Genomic DNA, 26,608 nt, shown 5'->3' on the forward strand with positions numbered 1-26,608 from the left:
TTATAATGGAGGAGAATGTACATTTATTAAATATAAGAGAGGGGAGTGTCATTTTAGCACATCACAAGAGAGAGGTGCATTGTTAGCAAAATCGGACTGGACCGGATGGTTCGACCGGAATACCGGTGAACCGGACCTTAAGTCGGTCCAGTTCGATGATCTGACCGAATGAGGCGACGAACCGGTACAAACCTGTCATACCCATAGTGAACCGGTCAAAACCGGTCAAACTCAATAAAATCGGTTCGACCAAACCGCTTGAGTTTCAACATTTTTCCAAAATGTTAAAGTTGGGGTTCCAACCCCCCTCGTCAAGAAAGAATATGATACTCGCAACCACCAGGCTATTAAGCTTGTTATCAACATATATGCAAATTAATATATACATATATATATATATATATATATATATATATATATATATATATATCTTTCAGCAAATAATTTACTTCTATTTAATTTATTTTAATTTTAATTATAAACTCATTCATTTTTAAATTATTATATTTTTATTTAACAATAATTATAAACTCACTTATTTTTTCATAATTATATAATATCTATTAATAATATTCATCAATAAAAACAAAATAAAAATATTTATGATAGAGTAACATTAACAAAATACTTATTGTTCCTGTTTCATATTATTTTAGAATAGCTAGATACTTTTAAAATATTATTGAAAATATGTATTTTAAATTTTAATTTTAAATTTTGGACTATATTTTTTTTTATTTACATATGACTGGGTCAATGAGTTAACCAGTGACTCACCGGTTGAACCAATAACCCAGTAACCCAGTGACTTAACCGGTTCGATCACTGATTCGGTTCTGACAACTGTGGAGGGGAGTGTAATTTTTTCTTTATAATTCCTTATTAATATTAAACATGTTTTTGCTGTTTTTATTGCGGTTTGATTTGATTTTTAAATCTTGACAATAAAATCCCCAACCGAACCGAACCGATCCGGTTAAAATAAAAAAACCCGAAAAACCAAGCCGCCCACCCAACCCAAATTGAACGTCCTCTACCCTACCCGGTAACCTCGAAGCCCCACCCCCAAACGAAGCAGGAAAACCTAGCCGCTCTCTCCCTAGGTCTCACAGCCTCGCTCTATGCACCTCCCAGCTCCGGCGAGGGACCATTCCTCCCACCACCGATCCATGCTGTCTTTCGAATCCCTTCATCCGACCCCGTAGTGAGGAGTCTGCAGTTCAGAACCTGCAGCTATCTCCAAACCAAGCCCTCGAAAGAATCTAGTGGTTACAGAATCCTCCAGCGGGGAAGGTAAAATTGACTTGCCCTACTGATTTAAGGGTAGGGGCTATTATTAGCACTTTGAATTGATGCTTTCGCGCACCCACCCAGGCACTGGAGAAGGCTTATGATGACCTTCCTCCTGGCCCCGCCATTCCACTGCTCCCAGCACCTACTCGTGGACAGAGCAGCCCAGCATACAACCAGCCACCGCCAGTGACCAGCGCCCAGCAACCCAGCACCGAACGAAGCAAGTCCCACCCAGAAGTAGCACAGAGGACCCGCCATCCGGAACCATCCTCGCAAGTCGCACCCAGCACCACCCAGTCACCCAGCGGACACAGAGCAACCTTTCAAGTCAGTTAACAGATATGGAGCCCAGCCACGGAGTCAGGTATGTAACTTGATTGAAATTGTTGTTCTTTTTGTTGTTCATTACTTTATTTCGAATTGGTTCAACTGCTTCTGGTTTGTTGAAATACTCAAACATAACTATTATCGTGTTTTGTTTTGCTGTTCGGTTGAGATAATGAATTACCTGTGAAGTGTTTTACTGATTTAGTATGATTTATGGAGTGTTGGAGGTTCAGGATCTTGATAGGGTTAGAGTGAAATCAGTATGGTAATCTGATTCTGGTTTGTTCTGTTATATTGAATGACTGAAACAGCTTCTATTGTGTTTTATTTTGCGGTTCTGTTGAATTACTGAATTACTTTTGAAGTGATTTACTGATTTAGTATGAATTATGAAGTGTTGGAGGTTCTGGATCTAAATAGGCTTAGATTGGTATCAGTATGGTAAGCTGCTTCTGGTTTATTTTGTTATGTTGAATTACTGAAACTGCTTGTGTTGTGTTTTGTTTTGCTGTTATGTTGAATTCATGAATTCATGAATTAATTTTGAAGTGATTTAGTATGATTTATCAAGTGTTGGAGGTACTGGATCTTGATTGGGTTAGATTGAAATCAGTTAGTTAAGCTGCTTCTGTAAATTGCTGGTTGATTTATCAAGTGTTGGAGGTATGAGTTATCATGTGATTTACTATGATTTGTTGTCAACAGTTGTTGCTGGTTGTTTAATGACTATGTAAAATGCTTTATTTTGTAAAGAGGATCCTGATTTTGTTATTCAAAGTTAAATTTGTTGCTGAAAGTTGAATGTCTTGCTGCAATCTTGTTCCTGATAATCAGGAACATTGAACTTTAATTTACTTATTGTGTTATGTTTTTCCATATTTATTTAAATTGATACAATATTTTGTATTCGGGACAAATTTTTTATATATTTTTGCAATATTAGTTATGTTTCAGGATTATTACTTAATGCTTGGAATCATTTATGCTGGTTTTAGTGTTTTGCTGTTGTTTGAAACTGAGTTGCTGAGTAGTTGGATTTTGTTTACTGAGTTAATTATGAAGACCCCCAGGTGAAAGATTCACTTGTGAATGTGAAAATGGTTTTATCCCTTACCTCGTAGTTTATAATTGATAAAATACCTTTTTTTCCCTCAAAATCTACCTCACTTGTTGAAAAGGTTTCACTTTGCGTTAATCATATCTGATTGAAATGTTTGGATTCTGAATCTTATTTGTGCATAACAAATTTACAATTTATTCATATGGGACTGCCTCAAAAACAAATTTACGCTTGGATTCTGAATCTTATTTCTGTATAAACAAATTTACGCTCGGATTGTTTGTTTATTTTTTTGGTTTTTGGAAACGGATGGTGTGGATGCTGAGTTTTATGTTTTCTGATTCAATCTTTTATGTTGACTAATTGATTAGAAGTCTTTCTCGAGTCATTCCACATAAGTGATAAGTAACTCATATTTTTTATATATTTTTGCAATATTAGTTATGTTTAAGGATTATTACTTGAAACTTTTAATCAGTTCTGCTGGTTTTAGTGTTTTGCTGTTTGTTTGAAACTGAGTTGCTGAGTAGTTGGGATTTGTTTACTAAGTTAATTATGTTCATGATATTGTCAGGATCTTGGGATTTATGTCTTATATATTATGGGATTTATTAATTTGATTAATATCCTAACATGGTTACGAATAACTTCCAGTGAGGATAGACGACTAAGATGGCTTTTCAGCAATTTTTTAGGAGGAAACTCCAATCTCACTTTCGTGTAAGCATTATCCCTGCATTTCTGGTTTCTTGTATTATAAGGAGTATTTATTTTTTCGCGTGACTTCAAATGAAGACCCTCAGGTGAAAGATTCACCTGTGAATGGGAAAATGGTTTTGTCCCTTACCTCATAGTTTATAATTAATGAAAGTACCTTTTTTTAATCCTCAAAATCTAACTCACTTGTTGAAAAGGTTTCACTTTGCGTTAATCATATCTGATTGAAATGTTTGGATTCTGAATCTTATTTGTATATAACAAATTGACAATTTAGTCGTATAGGACTGCCTCAAAAACAAATTTACGCTTGGATTCTGGATCTTATTTCTTTATAAACAAATTTACGCTTGGATTGTTTGTTTATTTTTTTGGTTATTGGATTCGGATGGTGTGGATGCTGAGTTTTTTGTTTTCTGATTCAATATTTTATTGTTGACTAATTGATTAGAAGTCTTTGTCGAGTCATTCCACAGAAGTGATAAGTAACTCAAATTTTTTAAATATTTTTGCAATATTAGTTATCTTTAAGGATTATTACTTAATACTTGGAATCATTTATGCTGGTTTTAGTGTTTTCCTGTTGTTCGAAACTGAGTTGCTGAGTAGTTGGATTTTGTTTACTGAGTTAATTATGTTCATGATTTTTGTCAGGATCGTGGGATTTATGTCTTATATATTATGGGATTTATTAATTTGATTAATATCCTAACGTGGTTACGAATAATTTTCAGTGAGGATAGACGAATAAGATGGCTTTTCAGGATCTTTTTAGCAGGAAACTCCAACCTCACTTTCGTGTAAGCATTATCACTGCATTTCTGGTTTCTTGTATTGTAAGGAGTATTTACTTTCTGGCGTGACTTCAAATGAAGACCTTCAGGTGAAAGATTCACCTGTGAATGGGAAAATGGTTTTGTCCCTTACCTCATAGTTTATAATTAATAAAAGTACCTTTTTTTAATCCTCAAAATCTACCTCACTTGTTGAAAAGGTTTCACTTTGCGTTAATCATATCTGATTGAAATGTTTGGATTCTGAATCTTATTTGTGTATAACAAATTTACAATATATTCATATGGGACTGCCTCAAAAACAAATTTATGCTTGGATTGTGAATCTTATTTCTGTTTAAACATATTTACGGTTGGATTGTTTGTTGATTTTTTTGGTTTTTGGATTCGGATGGTGTGGATGCTGAGTTATATGTTATCTGTTTCAATCTTTTATTGTTGACTAATTGATTAGAAGTCTTTGTCGAGTCATTCCACATAAGTGATAAGTAACTCAAATTTTTTATATATGTTTGCAATATTAGTTATGTTTTAGTGTTTTGCTGTTTGTTCGAAACAGAGTTGCTGAGTAGTTGGGTTTTGCTTACTGAGTTAATTATGTTCATGATTTTGTCAGGATCTTGGGATTTATGTCTTATATATTATGGGATTTATTAATTTGATTAATATCCTAACGTGGTTACGAATAATTTTCAGTGAGGATAGACGACTAAGATGGCTTTTCAGCAATTTTTGAGGGGGAAACTCCAATCTCACTTTCATGTAAGCATTATCCCTGTATTTCTGGTTTTTTCAATTATAAGGAGTATTTACCTTTTGGCTTTCTTACATGTGACTTCAAATGAAGACCCTCAGGTGAAATATGCGGCAATAGCTTATTGCTGTGCAAGAAGTGTCATATAGAGTGAAAAGGAAATTGAGTATTAATTCAAAAACGATCTGCGTGGATTTTATACATGTACAAATATTTATACTAAGTGACTGCATTAGTTCCATAAGGTCTACATGTATATTGATTGTATATTGAATTTTTTATAAATTCATTGTATATCTAATCAGACCAGTTCAACAACTGATTAACCTCGGTTGGATATGTTAAGCGACTGACTTGATCGGTTTAACGATTGGTTCGGTTCTCCCAACCTTGGCACTACAAAAGACCTATGAATTTGTTTAATAAATAATTGAACTCAAGTTCTTAAAATAATCCACTATTTTTTAATTTACATTACACTTAAGTCAAAAAATTATACAAAATTATTTGCAAAGCACGAATTAAATATTCGGCATGAGACGAAGTAAATATTTGCAAATCTATTATGCAATCAATCTCTAAATAACATAAATAATTTATCTCCACCTGTATCGCATGAGACCTACCCAAATTCTATTAGTAGGTAAATAATATAATATCGACTACATTAGTTTATATCATGAATGTACTATCCTACGCATTGCTCGAGTCTCAATTTAGTACTTGTAAAATTAACCAAAAACTGTTATTTATTCTTTAGGTTAGGGAGCTAACCTTCGAAATCTGGCATGGGATCATGATCTGTTGGATTAACACGGTGCATGTCTGATGACGATTGTTCGCTGGAGAATACAGACTTCTGATTATCCACAACTCCAATTCGAAAGGCCAGGTTTGTTTTAATATTTCGCCTCCTTTCTCTGTGATCCATTGCCCTAGTTACAGTTTTAGGTGTACAATACTATCATATATTATGTAAGTATTTTTAATCTTAAAAAGTAGAAAATTTAATTGTCTAGCCAGAAAATGATATTATTAAACTCAGCAGCTAGTAACAATCCTTAGTTAGAGAAAAACATTATTACCAGTCAATCTTTGATTAAATAAATCTCCAAATATATAAACAGTAAATATCTATGCTCATTAAAAGTTTAACCTCGTAATTTTCACACGTCCCATCCTATAAAAATACTTTAATGTTTTTAATAACATCAGCATATAATTAAACATTTAGAGGGTATAATCTTATCCTTTACAATGTAAAGAGATTAACTTACTCAAACCGTAATAATTACTAAAGTAATCCTATTAAAAAAAGGTTATCTATATTTTATCAAATCTTTAAAAAAAAAGGGTGATGGGAACTCAGGTAACCTTTTACATAAGAAACAAATGTTAGTATGTTTTAGTCTAAAAACCCCGTTAATCACAGTCATATATTACAGAACATATAATACCCTTAGTTAAATATAGAAGATTTAGAATTTTTCCAACCCTTTTACGGAATATGTGGATCAGTTTCCCGGGAGTGTGAGGTAAATTCAAGTTTTAATCAATCATAAAGACTTACCCATGTCGTGCTCTAGCTGGAGTGGCTGATGATGGTCCACCACTAATCCCTGAAATATTGCTATAGTCTTGGCCTGGTGAGGCATTTTCCTTCATGTCATTACCCGTATAATTGCCACTACTGTTGTTCATGGTTAGCACCGTAGGATTGAAGCCAACATTTTGATTATGGTCCACTGAATAGGACAGAATACATATCGAAGAATACGGCAGGTCAAGTTAAACAATGCGGTGATACACTATACTTTTATATACTTGTAATAAGGATTTTACCATTTGTTAGGTTTGAGAGTGGGTTCCTTTCTGAATAACTCGTAGTTTTAGATTGGGTCCTTCTGAAGCCACGAATTGAGAGCGCCGACACAGGAGAATCGGATGCCCGAAAGTGTTTGGCCATGACACCAGAATTGCTGAGTCTATCTATAGCCTGGGACGACGATGGAGATTGTTCGACCGTGGCAGAACTTCTCTTAAGAGGCAGCAGTGGTATGAAGTTCGGATCTATTTAATATTAGCCATTGACTACGATTAATATATGGTAAATGAAAAAAGCATGGACCTAACAAATGGACCTTGCATGTTAATATAATGAATTAAGGAAGTTCACCGGCTGGGATTGTCCTTTCAAATGTTGGACCTCGTGGTGGTATTCTTCTCTGATTTAAGAGGGATCTCCGATGCATCCTGGCTAATTTCGGGCTGAGTCTGAAGTCACCGTGGTCCATTATCTCGAAACGGGAGATGCAACAACGGAGATAGAAAACTAATGAAATTGATCAGAAGTTGTGATAGTAGTACCCTGAAATGCAGGCAGGAGGAAAAAAGCCTTGCAATGATGGAATGAGAAACGGTACACACTCAGCTAGTATATGCATTGTCTCTTAGCAATCCAATATGAGTAGCGCACATATTTGATCCAATGTTTTGGTATTTTATGTTTTGGTATTTTGTGGAATACACGGGAACACGGGAAATGAAAAATTTTGGATGGCTGAGGATTGAAATGTGGTGGTGGCGGGATAAGAAATCAAGTAATCCATATAAGGATAAGACTTAACAGCTGAATTTGGCTAAATCATGTTGTGTACATGAAATCCGCTTAATTTAGGGAATATATTGTTGTGGTTCATCTTACATGGTTGAAATATTGTTAACAAACACACCGATGACATGTAACGATAGAGATATAGTGCTCACTATTATGGTTAACAACGGGCTATATTAGTCATTAGTCATTGTGAACAACATGGATATGCTGCTCACGTCTGTGATTACAACTTCACGCTATGGTAACTAAGTTTTCCTATCCCATGCAGCTGAATTTAAGCCGTCCAGTCATTCCACATAAGTGATAAGTAGTTGGTATTAAATAAAAGGAGAAGATTGATACCCACATGATTAGTAACTACAGGGTGATAGATTCTACATGAAGTGATAACATTAACTTAAAGGAACTCTCCCATCACATATACAAAAGGGGGTTCCATGGTGTGCATTGAAAAGTAACTCCATGAACCATGATATACATCTAACAATGTAATAGGATCAGCAAAATGAATGGCGTGTCTTGAAGGCTCGATGTGATCAATGGTTCCCAGAGTGACTCGACAAAATACTTTTTACTCCTTCATTAACATTTATTTACATAAACTGGAGGTTGTGCTGATTAGATTTTGATAAGCTCCGCGTACATCACCGACTCATTCAAGGATGTGACGGTCAGTCTGATTATATTGCCTGGCCTTAAGAGGTTATGCCTAACAAAGTATCTCCATCCCCTGGTAAGCTATACTTCGACGAATGAAAGTATATACATCCAGCGAAGTCCCATATTGTATTCAATTCCTCCGACATGTCGAAGGCATACACAATCCATCCTAGAAGGGAATGCACGTACTGCAAAATCAGTGGGTATAACCTGGCGATGCAGAGAAGAAAAATGCAGATCAAAAGTTGGAAAAAAACATTTCTAAGCAACAGAAACGTGAGACGATAGTCATTGAAACTTACTATAGAGCAGCTGCGAGCCTGATGGATGATAATGAAGCAAACGTATGTGTCATAGTTAGAGCCGATTGGACGATTGATGGGTATAAACTGTGTGAAAGTTGGCGAGTTCAGTTGGGCACAGTGCAGCGGATGGTTAGGGAGTTCTACAAACTGTTCGTTGGTCGCTGTTGTGAGGAACTGATGAAACTTGATTGGTATGATAGAGTACGTATTGTGGTCGGTCTCAACTCGGTTAGTGCAAGCATTATCTTCCATGATCTCTGGCCCACGATTGTCAGAGTCAGCAGGATCATCATCGTCGATATTGGGGAGCTGGTTGAGATCAATATCTAGAGCCTTCGGATGATGAACAGGTGTATGAAGGATTGGTTTCTTCTGAAAGTGTGTTGCATCTGCAGTTATGTGCAGTTGAGAAGTTGAGCTATGCATCCTTTTCTTCTTCTTCTTCTTTTGTTTGTACGTTGCATGATGCAATCTCTCAATCTCATCAAAAAAAGGATCGGGTGGAACCATCTCTTTTCCTTTTCGTGAAATATGATCTGTATACGGGTCCCTTAGAGAAAAGAAGACGATCGGAATGCTAGCCATCTTATCATCCCTCACCTTAATCACATAAAAGATATCATTCAATAGGAACCTCAGCTTCATAGTTCCTCCATTTAGAAGGCGATATACGTGAACCAAATGATCAAACCCTTCCACTATGTACGCCGTCATATACCCTTTGATAATCCGTAGATGGACAATGTTACGATTAGCATCCACTATTTTCATCCGATTGCCTAGGTCATGACAGTACTTTCGATAGAACAGGCTTGGTAAAGCATGCATCTTCTGTTATGGATAAAAGAGGCAATTGCAAATATCAGCGAAAGGCACATTAAAGATTGAAAAAAATCAAAATAACGTCATTGAATGCATGTTAAATTAGTGGCTATAGATTTGTCAAACTAAATAACATGAGCATCTAGGGGAGTGGAGGAAATCATACCATCAGTGGATCTACCGTGAGATAAAAAACTCGACATTGTTGGTTAATGCCATGCAAACTCTGAGCAGGTTGCATCGTTGACGGCACAAAGCAAGTCTTGGGCTAATGATGTAGGCAGTTTTAACTGAAGGAAGTAGTAATGCTTCATGTGCGAAATCGAATATGTGATATTAGATGCATGTGGCAAACAAACTTTTGCGCAATAGGGAACAGCGGTCCCATTAATGACTCGGGGATAGCTACATGTTTGTATCAGTTAAGCTGGTGGAAGATATAGTTTGGTGGCTTGTAAAATGCATTATAGAGAAAAAGTACATGATATTTATAATAGAGTACACCTGGGGTGGTATTGCTGACCGAATAGAAGTCTCTCACTCCTTTTATGATATATATGGTATATATGGTATATATTATATATCATATAAATATAAAATTAGAATTATTAGTGTTTTTTTAATAAACTTTATAAGCTAATGAGGGTGACCGAGATTTCATCATTGCCTGTCCTCTTATTTAGATGTCCATACCACATAGAGTAAAAAAAGGATAACCCTATAGCATCTAATTGGAATTTGTGCACGAATGCACGTGTTCAGAGTTGAGGGTGTTCCTTAATTGTGCCTCATTTAGATGGCATTGTCTTACCCACTAATGGATGACTCTGGAAGGTGATGTAATCTTGCAAAACAAAATCCAAGGCAGCTACGGAAAGGGGTTAGCAAGGCATGGCCGAAGATACAAAGGAACGGTCTGAAATCGGTGGCAGCCTGCTACACAATTCCCACAGGCGGCTTGGAAGAAAAAATAATCATGACTCGAGTTAAGGCTGCAAACTCTGGACATTGTAATTAGAGATTAGAAAAAATAATCATGACTTTTGAGTTAAGGCTGCCAACTGTTGACAATGTAATTAGAGATTAGTACAACATTCGGTGGTAGGAAAACGACAAACTAATGGCCATGTATGAGATAAAAAAATGTATCTGTATGGTATAAGATAGAAATCTTCAGTGGTGTGTAGGTAAACATTGTATGGACTTCTTTTATAGAAGGCTTGAGTTTATAACCATTATTTATTAACATGCTGCAAATATATTTCTAGACTCAATTAGTGCAAGGCAGACACATACATGTCATATTCACTCGGAAAAATAAATAAATAAATAAATATATGTCTTATCTTGCGCAGGTTGATTGTACAGATGATGGTTACTAATTAATTTTCCATATTAACTCCCTGATTGTATGTGAGAATTTCAATGTTGTATTTGTTAAAAACTTAACCCTGAGGGTGCTATTAGACAGCATGATGAGGTAAGATTAGGTTGATGTTAACGTGGAATACTTGCTGAGTTTATCTGTTGGGGTTAATAGGTGGTGAATCACAAATTAATCAAAGGCTGTTTGGCATGCTATCATGTGTACGTCAGTGAAGAATCAGCATGGATTATAAGTTTTTTGACACATTTGGGCAATTACTTAACCAATTCCATTACATTAGAGTTAAGAGAACATAATGCATAAGTTAAGATTTAGAATACAAAATAGCACGAACAAACTACATATTAGGATAGGTAGATGACTAATGATAAAGATACATAGTAGGATAGGTAGATGACTAATGATAAAGATGCTTCATAACTTCAGGACTTGGACATGCATTGTGGTTTCATCTGCGGGTGAGACATGAAATTTGAGGACAGTACCACTCCTAAACCCATTGTTCCTTGCAAGACTCTTCCAACCTCTAGTGAGATATACCTGCCCCTTTCTGGAGTTGTTCCACCTCAATCCCAACCGCTAGCAACATCCATTGTCTAGTATAACTTTGACATTGTTATACCTTGAAGGGAATGCATTTTGGGCAAATCGCAAGGGTAGTATCTGTTCATTCATGTATGAATAGATGCATGAGTAGCATGTTAATTAAACTTGTCTTCGTTGATGTAAAGTATGATTTTTACAGATAAATGGATGGCATACTTACCAGGGAACTGTTATCCACTTGGTTTGAGGTCAGAAGCTTCATGCAGGTGTACATCCGATATGATCTCGTTGTAGGGATGATGGGAGCAGGCATCACAGGTGGTGGAATGTTAGTTTCATCTGCATTCTGAGGTGATGATCTCTGTCTTTTAACCAAGAGGGAAGTAGGATTGTTAAGGATCGCCTTCTCTTCTAAGGAGACGTATCCAGCTGGCAAAGGTGATGTCTGTGCCTGAGAGAGGTTGTTGAATATTCTAGTTGGAAGAATGACCGAGCCGTTCCTTAACTCACCGGTTGGTAAAGTTTCATCAGGTAGAGGGGGCTGATTCAAATATCCATGCTTCTGATAGTGGTCAAGACAATATGTTTCATTAGAGCTGGTTTTGATTTCAGAAGGGTAATCAAAAGAAGCAGTTTGAGGAGTTGTTGCAATATGGTACTCGCATGGTCCTTATGTATGGCTATTTTGGGTGGGTAGTTTTTTTGTGGCATTTTCTTGGTGGGTTGGGTTGAAAATAATTGGCCGACAAAACTCCAGAGGTACCGCTCTTGATGTAGATTCATGTGTCACATGATAATAGTTGCTAGCTAACTTAGGAGATGGATAAGAAAGTTCCTTGGTAGCCATGAAGCTGTCTTTGACCTTCATCACAACAAAGACATCTTCGCCTACATACATTATTTTTATCCACCCTCCTGATGAAAGACCAAAGCAATTGACCAGGTTTTCAAAACCATGTACAATATAGCCGGAAGAGTTACCTTTGCATAGAGAAAGCTCTATGTGGGTGTTGTTGAGGTCCATCACAATCATCCTTTCACCAAGGAGGGGTCTATATTTCCTATAGAAGAGGGATGGCAGCTCATGTATGATCTGTGGAGTGAAGAAACAGAATTTAGTCTACAAAACAAAGCAAGATGGACTGATCTCCATGGATTTGTACTAAGTGGAATAAGTAAAGAAGATGGTTGGCGATGACTTACAGCAAGAGGGTTAACGTGTAGATAAAAAATCCGGTCATCATCAAAGTCGGATGGAATGAGCCTCTTCTCTATGGCCATCATGATATTAGAAATGTAATGTGCTTGATTAGAGCAAGCAATGGGTACTGAAGATGATGAGATAAGTACTTATAAGACAATGCAATGTGCACTATATAAAGGAAAGGGATGGGACGATAAAGCCAAGTTTGGTGGGGCAGAGTAATTGAGAAGAGTTTGGGGTTCGGTTTCCTATGAAGCTATAGGTATAATGAGAGAGGGGTGTGTGGCGACAAATTATGAGGTTTGATGCCAGCACATGGTTCAATTTTGTTTCATCTAATAATCCAAATTTTACCTCCATCTATTAGAGTAGAAGCATGAAGTAAATGTACACGTGTTTTTTGTATAAGTAAGATCCAATCCACATGGCAACTTATCAAGAGTTCTCAACTTAGTAGCATCTTAAAATTTCCCAGCAGTTTATTATCACTAATTTGTCATTCAGATTTTAACTTGCTAAAGGTATGCAAAGTGGTAGGATTAACACAATTTGTGCACGTTTGAAATTGTGACATGTCACCGCCACTCCATTGAATAAGGGATGGATAGGATAGCGACGTTTGCACACAATGTATTTTGTAATTGATTCATTATACCTATAGCATAAGTTGATTATTGTGCCACTGGGGGTGTTTTGAACTTCAAGTGCCCCGTGCGGTGTACGGGTATGCTAATTTTAATAAAAATCAGGTAATATTAAGCTATTGTTAGGATAGCTAGTTAAAGATAGATTTTTTATTTTAAGTTAGGTCTTAGGAATAAAAATTAAGATTAAGATAACGGTTTAATTACAATAAATATATGATAGGAGAATTGTAAACTAAAGTGAAAATTTTGCAAAAAATATTTCATTCAAAAAATTAACAAATTTATATAAGAATATAAATGTGTAAAATTACATATTAAATTAGTTTTTAAACTAAAATTTTAAAGAAAAATTACCTTCGTAATCTCTTTTCATTATAACTATAGACTAAGCTGATTAGTATACAACTGGATTTGTATTGAATTAGTAAATTGCATTATGTGATCCAAAAACCTGATGTCATGTAGTAAAATAGCCTGATTTCATTGAACTTGAAATGAAGACATAAGAAGCAAAACGGTCTCATGGAGATCACGTCTGCTTCGACTACATAGACACACACCAAGCCAACCGAAAACATTAATGGTTGGTATAAGTCAACCATACATTATTCAAGCTAATGACATAGCATAAGGCAAACCACAAAGCTGGATACAGAAAATCCAACGACAAAACTTAGGTAATCATTATATATTAGACACACAATCTGGTCCGTCGGTGCAACCGCTAAGGCCTAGATTAGTTTATTACATAGCAATGACACTACTCATCATGAATCTCGACAATGGTTGCAGTGGCACCCTCTGTCACTTTCCTGCATTTGGATGATGATGATGCACGGGCAGAATCGGGGTACACGTCGATCAGCTTCTTAGACCACCCACCAGTGATAATTTTATCATTTGGAGTTGAGAATCCATCATTTGTTCCCTGGGATAAAGTCTCAACAGAGGGAGAGGTTGTACCCTGAAAATCCAAACGGGTTGCTATAACACATGTTTTAAACATGATGTATGTATAACAGATGTAGAGAAATATTTGTTCTGCATTTATACCTTTGGGGTCTCAGCAGAGTCAGTGTTCATGCTCAGCAGTTCAGAGTTCTCCATACCCATATTGTGCTGCATGGCATAGGCAAATTAAACATACAACTCAAATACAAAGACAAACACGGAAGATTAGGAGGATTTTGTAACCTCGTCAAAGCTAGTCTTCGCAGTAAATTTTGTGATAACGGAGTTGTCCGCACAGAGCTTAGTAACAATTATCCTACATGGTTGGAATGCATTAAGATCTTCCATTTTCACAGATACTTTGAACAGAAATTTCTTTCCCATCAGTGAGTTAAGCTCTGTTGGATATTCCTTGTTAACTCCACCCTACAGATGCAAAACAGAAATTACAATGGCTTCAAGAAAGTGTGTGATAAAGAAGATTCAAAGCCGGAAAAAATACATAATACCCTGGTTAGTTGTGCGAGTCTGAGATCGGATGCGGATATACCAAGGAATTTGGACACCTCCTTATCGTACAGTAGGAAAGAAGCCGTATCGGTCTCATCAGCAACTCGCATGTTTATGCTAAACCTGCATACCATAACATGACTCGTATCCAGATAGAAAGTAGGACATTAATGCAGAACATGTAAACAAATTATGATAAGATATACCTTGGAGTGTGAGACGATGGGTATGTCTCACACCTAGCACAGTGGTATGAGTTCTCGGCTTCTTGTAAAGAATGGAAGCAATGCTTGCAACTCTTGTACCACCACCCATTCTTAGGATCAATGGATATAACCGTGCCAATAGTGACAAAGAGCCCATTCTGCATGTTTGGTTATATTAATCTAGTAATCTAATAATCTAGCAATTCATTACATATATCAATTTATGATATTTATTATATATAACTGAAACCAGGGTCTGGAGACAACAATGATTGAATGCATGTGCACCTCAATTGAATCCTTTAGCTCGGAGATGGGCTTATAAATGGAATGGTTAAGTAGGTCCTCTTCGAGTGAATATGTCGGCTCTCCCGGTATTTGAGAAACTTGAGTTGCAGCAGGTACACCTGATATTATGACACTGGAAGTGTACCAGTATACAATATGTGAAAGTTGTATACATGTCGAGCTACTTACTGGTAAAATAAGGTATGAGTCCGAAATTAAAATACCTCTTGCGAAAATCCTTGACCTCTTGAAAATCACCGTTGATGTGCAGAATGGAATTGTAGTTGGTGTTTGATATACCCATTGTACCTATGTACAATCAAGTCAGCGTATAAGAACTTCTGCCATCTCAGGGCTACATATAATGCATTGAAATCGAGTCTTGAAACATCTCTGGAACAGTAAGATGGCTTTCACTTGAAAGGACCATAACCTATAACAATTAATTTTTTTTCTTTAAATTAAGGATGAGAAACCCAACTCCCATGAATGATCCACGGCAAATCCTTCCCCGTATTTGTGCCCATGTTCTCTTGTCACATCCACCGGTCTAGATTCAAGCTGTTGCCATCCGTGGTGATCGACATGGCCTGAGTGTTGTGGCGCCGAGTAGGGTTGCCACTTGCCATGATTTTCTCTAATGGCTGTGCTAGATAATTATGAGGATAAAACATGGTATGGGAATTTTGTCCTTAGAATAAGAAGTGAATCTCGAATAGAGAAACAAATGTGTTGCTCACAGCACGCACAACGCACTGAAGTTCAATTGAATCAATGCAGGTTTGTCTAATACAGCTAGGTTAGGGCAGTTGCATCATTTGATTTTTTGGGGTTTGGGTTTTTTTAACCAAAAATACCACTTGCTTGTTGTTTTGGTAGATAACATCTAGTATTAGAGAATTGAATTGTTGAGGGCCGAGGAAAAAAAAGGCCTTCCATTTTTACTTATATGAAATACATTAAGCAATAAAAAAAATGAAAATATAGTTATGTTAATGCTGATTTCAATTGTTGCCTTTATAATAAGTTACTTATTCTGCAGGATTATAAATAGAATAGTTAATAAAGAATATCATAATTAAGAGTAAGATAATGTACAATACAACATGTCATAATGAGGATCAACGAAGGATAATCATTTTTATCTTATAGCAATTTTGTTTAGTTGAATCTAATAATTTATTTTTATTCATTTTTTACTTTCAACTGTTTTTCAGTATTTTAGTTTTGGATACTAAAGGTTTCAAAAGTATCTTCTTTTTTTTTATAAAAGGAGAAAAATTGAAAAAGAATAATGAATTTGGTACATAAGAGTTTTGGAACAAAATGTAAAAATTAAACAATAATGAAAATTATGGAATTATTTTGTATATTTTTTATGATTTGAAATCAAAAAATCAAGTTTATTATTGTAATGAAAACTTGATTATATCTTAGCTTTAGATTTTTTAGTGTTTGTGTTGTTGATTCATAAACTTTCTTGTATGGGACTTTAATATTAAATTATTTTGATCACCACTTCATTATATAATTATACTATAAAGTATTTATTATAATTAAATCATATTTTTTATTTTATTTTATATATTGCAATGTTTTAAAAAGTAAAATTACATATTTTTATTCTTATGATCTAATTTAATATAAAAAGTTTATATTAAGTACTTAATCTACTAATATTTTAGTATTAAATATTTTCCATTAAATTTATCATATCCGTGAGATGCACTGGGACTTCTCTAGTAGTATATAAAAATCCAAAGTAGATAGAAGTGTCCATTAAATTTAGTATAAACCAAAAAAAAGGATATAAAATGAGAAACTTTTCATGAAATTAAATATTTTGTTCATTAAATTTAATTAAATTATATAGATTTCATCAAATTTAATTAAATCAGATAGATTTCATTAAATTCATTATTTTATTCATTGTTTACCGTAGTTACATAAAATGAGGAAATTCTGTTACATAGTATACTTTGAACTTGTACATTTTCTTCATTGTGATAAAAGATACTCACATCTTTGCTTGTAATTTTTTAATTATGCATTCTTTTTATTTTGTTATGGGTCTCTTGGCTGAACCAAGATTAACTCAATCATATATATACTGTAAACCTAATTAGATGTCCAGGATAGGCTTAAAGTATGTTACTTGACACACAAGAATTCAGAATCAATACGTGACGAACCTTTGAATAGGTTAAACTTCGCAAATTGTATAATAAGTATATATTCTGAGGTTGGTGTTTCTTCCATATGCTTTACCAATTTAGTTGCAAATTCTTCCCACAAAGTACATCGAATGGTACCATTTCCCCTGTAGACACATTTAACAGTTAATTAGTTCAAGAATCAGTCGATTAGTCAATATACATAGAAACAAAGTTGCACTAAATTATATGTTTTTAAAAAAATTGGACAGGTAAAAACGTTCTACTAACCTCAGGTCATCAAGTTCTATGACAATGTAGATGGACTTCTTTCCATTCTTTGTGAATTCAATAATGTCACCCTTAGCAGTGAGGAGCCCAATTACATCTAAAAAATAAATACGTGAGTAATAATTCAGGATTGATTTTGATATAGGAAAAAGGAGACAACATATTAGGAGCTTCATACCAATTAAATGGGACTGAGCATTGGTGTGGTTAAGTATTACTTCATTGGGCACAAAGCGAAAAATATGTGTAGGGAATAGAGGATCCTGAACCACCCTAAGCTGGGTATCTCTCTTAAAATATATTCTGCTAAACATGATTGGTGGCTTTGTACTTGAGGTCATTCTGAGCAACTGAAAAATTGAAGATAGTGTATATTTTCCCCTCGGTAAGGTCGGCCTCAAATAACCTCCTATGAGGGTTTCAAATTGAACATTGGATCCGATCTCCCTATGTGAAAATAGTTGCATGATTATTGTAACACATACACCATATAAATTAATGATATTGATTACAATTGAGGTCTCAGTGTTGGTAGCTTACCTGATTATCCATGACCACCAGCTCCAGCATTGGCTTTTGAAATTTCTGCTCAGCCGTAGATAGAGTCCAAATCTTAATCACACGCACCTTGATCCTATAGCTCAAGTTGTCATGGGATGCATCAATGTCCTTGACATTGTTGAAGGTGCTAGCCATGATGTTTGTTGCAATTTGCAGGGAGGCCGAAAAGCAAGAGAGATTGGTATAAGTGGGGAAAGGAGGACGTTGATAAAACGTTCCGGAGTGGTTAATTTATAGAAGCGAGGAGTGACACAAACGGAAGGCACGAGCCTTGTTGTAAAAGGAGTCAAAAAGAAGAGGACAAAGTTGTGCATGTTACCGTAACCATGCATGCCGCCATTTGAGGAAGAGTTCGTAACATAATAATTGAAACCATGTCAAGCATGTAAATTTAAAGCAGTGCAGTGTAAATATTAGATTAGAAGAGTATGGTTGAATCAATGTGTGGTTGTAAAGACCCAGAGACAACAACTCAGCAGTCACGTTTCGTGCCTGATCTGAATGTACAGAAAGTTGAGGGCTCTTGTCGTGTATTGTTAGTTAGTAGTTGCAGATTTTATAGGTATGAAACCCCGATGGTGATTGATTGAGGCGTGCATGGTGTTTGGGCCACATTAACATGGCACAGGCTTGGTTATCATAAGTTGTTATCTACCTCAGTACACAAATTCTTCCCGTCTCAACATGGCTATTTAAGAATCATATTATTGCACTTATGACTTAGGTAACCTTCCATGTTTTAATGTCTATACTAATACTAATTGCATTCTGACTCAACAGTGTTGGACACCATTGTCATTTCCTTCTATGCTTATGAATATCTCACGTTTGTAAGATATTTTTTATTTATCTGCATTTGAAGTTTGAGCACTACATGAATTTCTTCTATGTAGAGTGAATATATAAAGTTTGAAAACTTTATTCTATGTGGTAACTCGTATAAGGTTTAAACCTTCACTTTTTCCAAAGTATAGTTAATTAGTCTAACTCCATTAACCATGTATAGAATCTAGATAATTCTAATCATATCTTGACTTAATCATAAGAATTTTTAACATAAAATTTTACTAATTTGACTCCGTACAATTTAATCTAATCATAAGAACTTGATTTAAGGAGTGGAAAAATTGCTCACAGAATATCTGATTGCAGTAAATTAACTATCTTGAACAAAAGAATGGTAAATTTAAAGAATACTACTGTAAAATTTTGTAACATTTTGTTTTCTTATTTTATAGTTATATTAGATGATAAATTGAAACTGGAAAATTAATTGATAGAAATAAATACTGGAGATTCAAAACCAAATAACGACGTCTGGTAGGAAATATATTTGAAATTGTGGCCAAATGGGTTTGGGACATAACAAAACGCCTTTTTAGAACTGGGATTAATAACTTTCAATTACACCAAAATAACTAGTTTGTTTACAACTAAACCAAAGACATAAACAGCTGTTTACAAGTGGGAAACTGAGCCAAAACAAACATGAACTAAGACACATCGCTAGATACGTAGAATAGTAACGAACATGGTGGTCTCATCTTGCACGGGGACACTGAGACGCAGAACACTGCCGCACCTAAGACCATTGGCAACGGAAAATTTTCGCCAACCCCTAGTAACGAATGCCTCAGATGATCTAGGACTCCTCCAACGAAGCTTCATGAGTATAGGTGGCTTATGCAGTTGACGAATATGAATAAAGTCAAGCCTGGAAGGAAATGCTTGGGCCGCAAAAGCCGAAAGAATAAGCTGCAGACAGATAAACTTCCAATTTAGATTTAGACTCCGTAAGAGAAACATGGAGAACTAAAAAAAATAATATTAACATGATGCAGATCTAAAACTTACCAATGAGTAGTGTTTGGACTGGTATTCAGTTATAACCCTCACTATGCTATAGAGCTCTTCCCCAGGGAGAGAATCCGGAGGCGACACGTTGAGGTTCGGATCTGGCGGAGGGGGGCTGTTCAGATTGGGTGAGATGGGTGCAGCACAGTTAAGATCACCAACACTGATATTTGATGTGTCAGGATTAGAGGTTGGTAATATGGATGGAAGGAGGGGCCCATTTATCTGGGGAGGAGCAGGGAAGACCGTCATTGAAAGCACTTGTTTGATTGGATCGTGAGGTGGCTGAGCTACAGCATCATCAGAAGACGAAATCGTTGTGTTATTATATGCAGCCTCCATCCCCGAGTAAGCATTGGGTTCAACAGGATTTGAGACATTGAAAACAGAGTGAGGTATAAAATGACCACTCTGCAGCACAAAATCTGAATTAGGGTGCAAGGTGGCTTCATTATGCACAACTTGGGGTGATTCTCCTAGCTTGGATGAAACCGTATCCTGGTTGAGTGGGCTTGCCGCTGAGGTGTCTTCGGAGAGTGATATAGTTTCATCAATAGCAATGGTAGGTTTGATGTCGACCCTTAGCTTGAGGGGTGGAAAGCAGAGACCTTTGGCTACCATATTATGGTCTTTTACTTCGATAATGAGAAATTTCTCCCTACCAACGTAGCACACTTTGAGCCAACCATCTTCTTTGAGGCCATAGAGTGTGACTAAGCTGTTGTAACCAACAACAATAATAGCAGTGCGGTGATACTTCTCAATAACAACATCAACCTCATTTCCAGCAAAGTCATAGAAAGTCATGAAGTTTGGAAACCCGCCCCTGAATCTCCTGAAGAAGATGGAAGGGATCTCACCCATGTCCTGCAAGATGCTTTTTAAATGTTAAAAGACAGATGAACTTTGATGTATGGATAAATAATCAGGCTTATTGATGGGTACGCTATCAACTGAATATCGGGCTAACTATTTCCTTACCAGGTCAGGGTTGATCTCCATATAGAAATAACGCCCTTGGTCGTGGAAGTTGGATGCAGCCATGTCGACCCTCTAATGCGGATTTGTAGTAGCTGCAGATCCGGTGAACCACAACAAAATAGAAGGTATGTAACGGTTTGCTTTAGCTTTGGAGCTCAAGAAATGTAATGTAATGTACTGTAATAGAGATGGAATAAGAAAGACGGCCTGAGATGACCAACTTAATGAGAGACGAAAAAAAGTGGATTGATATTCTTATAACAATGAGCATAGGATAGGATGGAGCCATGGAGGTACCGGGATTGTGAAGTGCCCTTTTATTGACTCATTAAACGACACATATAAGCTTTGGGAGCATGTTCTTCAGTTTGGAAATCATCACATCTAGAATGGCGTGAGGAGGCCAGGGGATTCACTTCTCGAGGCATGTATCTCTTCAAAAGATTAAAAGTGAATAAGGACAAAAATAACATGATGATTAGGATGGCATGGTTAGTACATGAGGTATGGTGTCATGAATGTAAAGGGGCATAGCCGTTTCAATGAAATAAACAATGTATGTATGGGAAGATTGCATTATAATAATCCATCCATGTATGTATTTATCTATGTATTTTCGTATGTTATAGGATAGGATGGGAGAAGTAGGAATTAACCAGGAGCAAGCCACGTCGGAAATCCACTATTGGAGAAACCCTCTTTTCAAGGGATGTTATAGGATAGGATTTACATTACAACATTGTCATCTTTTGTTAATTTATAGGGCTTATTTGAAAAAAAAAAAAAAAAAAAAACAGAAAAAAACAAAAACAAAAACAAATAGGCCTTCATTTTAACCTTACGCTAATAAGCTTTTCAAACAAAAACATACTAATTAAAAGTTGGTGAATTCTACCGTAAGGATATACATGTACAGATGGCTCTTCCACACACACCACCGCAACCATATACATGGCTCTGGCCACCTGCCTCACCTCTATCCTCCTCCAGGATGACCACGATCACCACCTCCGGTACTCCCACCCTGACCACCAACACCTCTACCATAGTGGCCCCGTAACCACCTCCACCACCTCCCTGACCTCCCGTCACCACCGTTGTACCCTCCTCCACCACCACCACTTCCCTGACCCCGTCGTCACCTCCATCATCTCCGTCATCACCACCTTCGTCCTCACCGCTACCCTCATCCTCTCCGCCTCTGCCTCCACGTCGGCCTCTACCTCACCACCACCTCTAGCTCCTCTACGGCCGCGACCCCTCCCCCCTCGCCGTCCAACCATTCCCAACCCTTCCCACCAAACCCCATTTCCGATTCCCGTCCTCAAAAGTTAAAGTTTTCATCTTTTCTTCATTTCATGTTGTTTCCCATTTTGTATTATCTAGCTTTGCTTTTCTTTCTGCTTTTGTTGGGTTAAATTTGTCTTTTGGTGTGTGGGTAATTTTGTTGAAGTGTTGTTCATGAGTGTGTATCCCTCATTTTAATGTTAGAAAACAAAATAATGCAGAAGAATCAAAAGACCCTGTGGTTCAGTTTCTGGAAGGAGAACTTCTCATAGTGTGTTTGTATTCCAATCCAGGTGGACGCTTTGCCTCAAGGGAAAAAGTATGCTTCTTTCCTTCAAAACCTTAACATTTGTTTCAGTGTCATTGTTGAGGGCTGTGTTACTTGTCTCTAATTCTAATTATCTACCATAAGAAAAAATAATAGTTATAAACTTAGATGTAATTTCTTCGGGTTTTGAAATATCATTTGTTGATCTATTGGCATTTGCTTTGGATTTTGGCTTTATATGTAACCAGATGAGCCTTCTAAAGAACTGCCGAAGTTTTCTGTCAAACTTTTTCTTCATTCCAGTGGGCATGTTGCAGCGAAATTCCAATATGACCAGGTTTCACATGCTAACTTCATCAAGAGTATTGAATATATTTCTATTGAAAATTTTGAATTTTCCATAATTAGGGGCTATGTCTTTGACCTTGAACAAGTTCCTGCATACTCATGCTTTATAGGCTATGTTTCATGGCAGGTAATAATTTCTGCTTTTCGGGATTGGCTGTTTTGAGGGCTTAGTTATTTGAAAATTTGAGTCTGGGTTATGGATGTTCCCGCTTTCTTCCTTGTCCGAAGCAGAGAAGGTTCTAGGAGAAATATCTAATTATAAAGTTCAGGTAATAATTCTTCTATTTTCATTTTCTCTATAGTTGGGAAACTGATGGTATTTTCTATCTTAATAAGAGTCGAGCTTGGCTTATATAATTTCTTTGGGGGGAAGCTGGTCAAGTGTTTGGGATTCCATCCATATAGTAGCTGTTATAGCAAAGTAAATTTTTGTTTCGCAATACATATTTTTCCATGTTGATGCTCGTTGTGCCTTTGTCACTTTGGCATTATTCCATCCATATTTTTGTTTTGCATCTATATCTCGAGACTAGTATAGCATCATGCAGTTTTGGTTATTTATGTTTGACCTAGTTATGGAACAGAATTCTTGTATGTCTCGACAATATGCTTATTTTGGGCATAAAAAATTATTTTCTATTTACATTTTATAGGGTTATTGATATTCAAAAAAGTGGACTGTGGATTTCATTTATTTGAACTATGTGATTGTTGTTTAGATTATGAGTATTTTACTAAAACTTCCACTTTAAAAATGGTTCAAAAATTTGCTCACCCATTTTTATTGGTAAGATTGTGGTAAGTTTTCTTTCTAAAATTAGGTTATTTGACTTGGAGATGGTAATATGTGCTCTCCATCTTTGGTTTGCGTCTGAGGTGGTAAAATCTAATCAATATTGGTTGCTTTTTTTTATACTGCAGTTGGAGGCGGTAAAAGCCAAAATCAAATCTGCTAAATCAAAAGATGAGTCTGAGTCTCTTAAATTTACTCAAAAGAAACTGATTAACAAGGTTTGCATGGAAGAAGCCCTGAACATTATTTTGACTTGTACAAGTTGTTTGGAAGTTTTTCTGATTACCTAGAACTATGATAGGTCTATAATTTTTATCTTCAAGAGCAAAAATATTCCCCAAATTAGCAATCACTTCACTAATCATCATTTATTTTTGCCATTAAAACTTTACCGACTTTTTCTTTGATTTTTATCTTTTCTTCAACATTTTATCTTTCTTTTATATTTGCCTTTTCTCAGGCCTTGGCCAATATTGGAGTAGTTTAAATCATTTTGACTGGTATATGATCAAAACTGAATCATGATATATTCGATTCCAGATATATACTAATTCGGAACTTTCATTGAGGTATTGCTCCCCTCCACTGTTTCAAAGCAATAAAATGTCAATAAAGAATTTAGTGACTGCACTGTATGTACTACAAGAAAGTCAAGTTAGGTTCTCAACTTCTCTAGTTTCTCACCCATCTCCTTTGATTGGTGTGCTTGCATGATGCATGGTTAAATTGGTCTTTTCTAATTGCTTTTGCTGCAATCGGTACCCCTTAGTGTAGGACCCTAAGTTGAACGAATTAAATTGGCTGACAAGTGTAGTGAAAATGTCAGCATATGACATGTTAATTCATATGCCACAACTATTATTGGTGTCAACGTTGGCTGGTCTGAGTGGTTTAGATTATGTGTTAATTCTTATATTTCATCCATCTTCCAGCGCCCCAAACGTTGTGTATGCTTAATTTGAAAGTTTGATTGCTTCAATTTTTTTTTTCTCTCTTGCTTCCACCTTTCTATTTCATTTGGGCTATCGGTGGTTATCACAGGTAATATGTTGTGATCACTGCAGGCAGGTTGCAAGTTTCTTATATTTGCGCACCATCAGCCAATGATAGATGCGATACATGAGTGCCTTCTTGTAAGACCAGTTCAATTTTACTCTTTATATTGGAAATTATAGCACTTACAAAAACTGTTGAAAATTTCCAGAAGAAAAAAGTGGGTTGCATTTGGATTGATGGAGGTACACCCGCTGCATCAGGGCAACAATTGGTTACAGATTTCCAGGAAAAGGATTATATCAAGGCAGCTGTAGTATGGTGGTATTTTTGGTTGTGCATTTCTTCCATGTGTTTCCGTTATAAGCATCTTTTCTGTTGTCTTGGTTAGTATTTGTGCTTGAGATAATGATTTCATGTGACACGTTATCATGCAGCTATCCATTAAAGCGGGAGGAGTTGGATTAACTTTAACTGCTGCAAGCACAGTTATCTTTACAGAACAATCCTGGACTCCAGGTGACCTAATTCAGGCCAAAGATCGTGCATATAGAATTGGTCAGGTATTCTCACACTCATTAAGTAGAAAGGAGAGAGTTGTTACTAGTTGCATGACAACATTAAGAAAACAGATAATCTCAAATGAAAAGAACTCTCATATCTAAATTTTTTAGTAGCAAAGACAACATGTGCTCTTCTGTTTTTTGACTCGTTAGTTCTTGTTTACAGGTCTCATCAGTAAATATATACTAGTTGGTAAATGATACATTTGGTAGGTTCTGTTATTTCTGCAGTCTTTCGCCGCTTGGTATAGCATTGACTTAACATTTATTATGCATTGATGATCTAAATTTTTACGACTTAGGGATGTGGTGCAATTCAAACCGGATAATTTGGGGGCAGGTACATTTCTACATCTTCTTGAACTATCATATGTAATGCAAAATGTACATAATGCTTAGTTTCAAGGATTTTATTCTGGTTTATATTTATACTTTGTCAAGATCTATACTCAAGCAGTATTTGAGAGTTACTTTTTGATGTTTTTGAGAAACCATTCTAAATTTTAGTTATTGAAAAATCAGGTGTTAGATGGCCATGAGAACACCTTAGCTGTGTCAAATAATCAGCCATTGAGTAGCCCTGCAAAGCATACTACTATTGGGCATAGGCCTTCAAAGCAGAGAACTCTTGACCAGTTTGTCAGAAGATGTGATAACGTGGATAGGTCGGAAGTCGGAACATCAGCCTGACCGGAAACGGCCCTCTCGGTCATGACTTGCGAGATATGCAAAATGGATTTCCATTTTCACAGATACATGGCCAGTGGCAAGTGAATAGGAACTTAAATGTTGATGTCTACATGCAGAAGTTTCCATGTAGTATTAACCAGATGTGCTTACATGCGGAATTCACCTGTGATGACACAAATGCCTTTTTGAAGCTGAAATCCATTGTACAACAAATAATAGATTGAGTAGAACTGGCTACACTAAACTATGTTGCTTGTATTGGAGATAATGGTTTGGTTATGTGAAATATGTATTGGAAGAAAATGTTGATAAAGTCACCCATTAGATTTTAGGTTTCCACTTCTTGTTTTTAACTTTTTGCTCCCCTATGTTTTGTTTTAGTTTGGGGCTCTGTACAGAGCATGACATTATCATATATGAACGAGACTTGTAAATTTCTTTACTCCATATGCATGTATCATTATATTTTGTAGAAATAATCATCTCTTGAAAGAATAGACTCATAGAACCCCTTTATAGCACTTCAGTTAAAACTGATCATCACATTAAGTTATTTTGTTTAGGAACATGACCTATTCTGATAATGTTACTTTTCTCCCTAAATTCATACAGAATGACATTATAAAAATAACATCATTATTTTTCTTTAGTCATTTAGAAACTTAGATTTGAATTTTTGTAACCCAGTTTCCCTTCATCATCATTCTTATTATTTTCTTATTTCCTTAATCTAATGAA

At 36.0% G+C, this 26,608-nt stretch overlaps 5 protein-coding genes and 1 long non-coding RNA gene across 56 annotated transcripts; 1 reads left to right on the forward strand and 5 right to left on the reverse strand.

Moving 5' to 3' along the window:
- Positions 1-1,010: 1,010 nt before the first annotated feature.
- On the forward strand, positions 1,011-26,346 carry LOC112702435 (uncharacterized). Of its 50 annotated transcripts, XM_072204542.1 has the most exons (16): positions 1,048-1,293; positions 1,375-1,657; positions 3,335-3,400; positions 4,132-4,197; positions 4,888-4,953; positions 5,706-5,837; positions 22,437-22,534; positions 22,732-22,820; positions 22,959-23,100; positions 23,753-23,842; positions 24,689-24,757; positions 24,829-24,933; positions 25,055-25,180; positions 25,347-25,389; positions 25,483-25,520; positions 25,703-26,346. In XM_072204542.1, exons 9-14 carry the CDS (start codon positions 23,032-23,034, stop codon positions 25,368-25,370), a joined length of 483 nt encoding a protein of 160 aa, XP_072060643.1. In that variant the 5' UTR covers positions 1,048-1,293; positions 1,375-1,657; positions 3,335-3,400; positions 4,132-4,197; positions 4,888-4,953; positions 5,706-5,837; positions 22,437-22,534; positions 22,732-22,820; positions 22,959-23,031; the 3' UTR covers positions 25,371-25,389; positions 25,483-25,520; positions 25,703-26,346. The 50 variants fall into 50 exon arrangements, with proteins under 50 accessions (XP_072060615.1, XP_072060505.1, XP_072060527.1 ...); XM_072204514.1 differs by having other exon boundaries at positions 1,011-1,657; positions 22,420-22,534; XM_072204404.1 differs by having other exon boundaries at positions 1,011-1,657; positions 22,420-22,534; positions 25,055-25,175.
- Positions 5,720-7,601, reverse strand: LOC140175828 (uncharacterized). The gene is made up of 3 exons (XM_072204732.1): positions 7,122-7,601; positions 6,788-7,015; positions 5,720-6,690 (listed from the first exon to the last, which is right to left on the reverse strand). The coding sequence occupies exons 1-3, from the start codon at positions 7,237-7,239 to the stop codon at positions 6,512-6,514; spliced, it is 525 nt and encodes a 174-aa protein (XP_072060833.1). The 5' UTR covers positions 7,240-7,601; the 3' UTR covers positions 5,720-6,511.
- LOC112702417 (uncharacterized) lies at positions 8,014-9,731 on the reverse strand. 2 transcript variants are annotated; one of them, XM_025753436.3, is made up of 3 exons: positions 9,516-9,731; positions 8,525-9,358; positions 8,156-8,432 (listed from the first exon to the last, which is right to left on the reverse strand). In XM_025753436.3, the coding sequence occupies exons 1-3, from the start codon at positions 9,588-9,590 to the stop codon at positions 8,301-8,303; spliced, it is 1,041 nt and encodes a 346-aa protein (XP_025609221.1). In that variant the 5' UTR covers positions 9,591-9,731; the 3' UTR covers positions 8,156-8,300. The 2 variants fall into 2 exon arrangements, with proteins under 2 accessions (XP_029143614.1, XP_025609221.1); XM_029287781.2 differs by having other exon boundaries at positions 8,014-9,358.
- On the reverse strand, positions 12,036-12,624 carry LOC140175832 (uncharacterized). The gene is made up of 3 exons (XR_011866565.1): positions 12,486-12,624; positions 12,264-12,375; positions 12,036-12,170 (listed from the first exon to the last, which is right to left on the reverse strand). It is a non-coding gene; the product is annotated as an uncharacterized lncRNA (long non-coding RNA).
- On the reverse strand, positions 13,596-15,826 carry LOC112702401 (uncharacterized). The gene is made up of 8 exons (XM_025753416.2): positions 15,570-15,826; positions 15,313-15,397; positions 15,089-15,221; positions 14,801-14,958; positions 14,594-14,717; positions 14,328-14,510; positions 14,187-14,252; positions 13,596-14,097 (listed from the first exon to the last, which is right to left on the reverse strand). The coding sequence occupies exons 1-8, from the start codon at positions 15,613-15,615 to the stop codon at positions 13,894-13,896; spliced, it is 999 nt and encodes a 332-aa protein (XP_025609201.1). The 5' UTR covers positions 15,616-15,826; the 3' UTR covers positions 13,596-13,893.
- Positions 19,448-21,606, reverse strand: LOC112702412 (uncharacterized). The gene is made up of 4 exons (XM_072203834.1): positions 21,226-21,606; positions 20,929-21,020; positions 19,948-20,814; positions 19,448-19,848 (listed from the first exon to the last, which is right to left on the reverse strand). Exons 2-4 carry the CDS (start codon positions 20,989-20,991, stop codon positions 19,600-19,602), a joined length of 1,179 nt encoding a protein of 392 aa, XP_072059935.1. The 5' UTR covers positions 20,992-21,020; positions 21,226-21,606; the 3' UTR covers positions 19,448-19,599.
- Positions 26,347-26,608: the final 262 nt, after the last annotated feature.

The sequence above is a fragment of the Arachis hypogaea genome, chromosome 1, assembly GCF_003086295.3.
Source record: "Arachis hypogaea cultivar Tifrunner chromosome 1, arahy.Tifrunner.gnm2.J5K5, whole genome shotgun sequence".
NCBI lineage: Eukaryota > Viridiplantae > Streptophyta > Magnoliopsida > Fabales > Fabaceae > Arachis > Arachis hypogaea.

What these genes read in the sequence shown, in the direction of transcription:
- LOC140175828 (XM_072204732.1), bottom strand. Translation starts at nt 7,239, where the DNA reads ATGGACCACGGTGACTTCAGACTCAGCCCGAAATTAGCCAGGATGCAT. An exon ending in TGAAAGGACAATCCCAGCCG is followed by an intron (nt 7,016 to 7,121) that starts GTGAACTTCCTT and finishes AATATTAAATAG; the next exon opens with ATCCGAACTTCATACCACTG. An exon ending in ACTCTCAAACCTAACAAATG is followed by an intron (nt 6,691 to 6,787) that starts GTAAAATCCTTA and finishes TGTCCTATTCAG; the next exon opens with TGGACCATAATCAAAATGTT.
- LOC112702417 (XM_029287781.2), bottom strand. Translation starts at nt 9,590, where the DNA reads ATGCAACCTGCTCAGAGTTTGCATGGCATTAACCAACAATGTCGAGTT. An exon ending in TCACGGTAGATCCACTGATG is followed by an intron (nt 9,359 to 9,515) that starts GTATGATTTCCT and finishes TATCCATAACAG; the next exon opens with AAGATGCATGCTTTACCAAG.
- LOC112702401 (XM_025753416.2), bottom strand. Translation starts at nt 15,615, where the DNA reads ATGGGCACAAATACGGGGAAGGATTTGCCGTGGATCATTCATGGGA. An exon ending in GCCGTGGATCATTCATGGGA is followed by an intron (nt 15,398 to 15,569) that starts GTTGGGTTTCTC and finishes GATTGTACATAG; the next exon opens with GTACAATGGGTATATCAAAC. An exon ending in ACTCTGCTGAGACCCCAAAG is followed by an intron (nt 14,098 to 14,186) that starts GTATAAATGCAG and finishes TTGGATTTTCAG; the next exon opens with GGTACAACCTCTCCCTCTGT.
- LOC112702412 (XM_072203834.1), bottom strand. Translation starts at nt 20,991, where the DNA reads ATGGCTGCATCCAACTTCCACGACCAAGGGCGTTATTTCTATATGGAG. An exon ending in TGGAGATCAACCCTGACCTG is followed by an intron (nt 20,815 to 20,928) that starts GTAAGGAAATAG and finishes AGCATCTTGCAG; the next exon opens with GACATGGGTGAGATCCCTTC. An exon ending in AGTCCAAACACTACTCATTG is followed by an intron (nt 19,849 to 19,947) that starts GTAAGTTTTAGA and finishes ATCTGTCTGCAG; the next exon opens with CTTATTCTTTCGGCTTTTGC.
- LOC112702435 (XM_072204271.1), top strand. Translation starts at nt 21,880, where the DNA reads ATGGCTCTGGCCACCTGCCTCACCTCTATCCTCCTCCAGGATGACCAC. An exon ending in GCTTTGCCTCAAGGGAAAAA is followed by an intron (nt 22,535 to 22,731) that starts GTATGCTTCTTT and finishes ATATGTAACCAG; the next exon opens with ATGAGCCTTCTAAAGAACTG. An exon ending in CGAAATTCCAATATGACCAG is followed by an intron (nt 22,821 to 23,062) that starts GTTTCACATGCT and finishes TGTCCGAAGCAG; the next exon opens with AGAAGGTTCTAGGAGAAATA.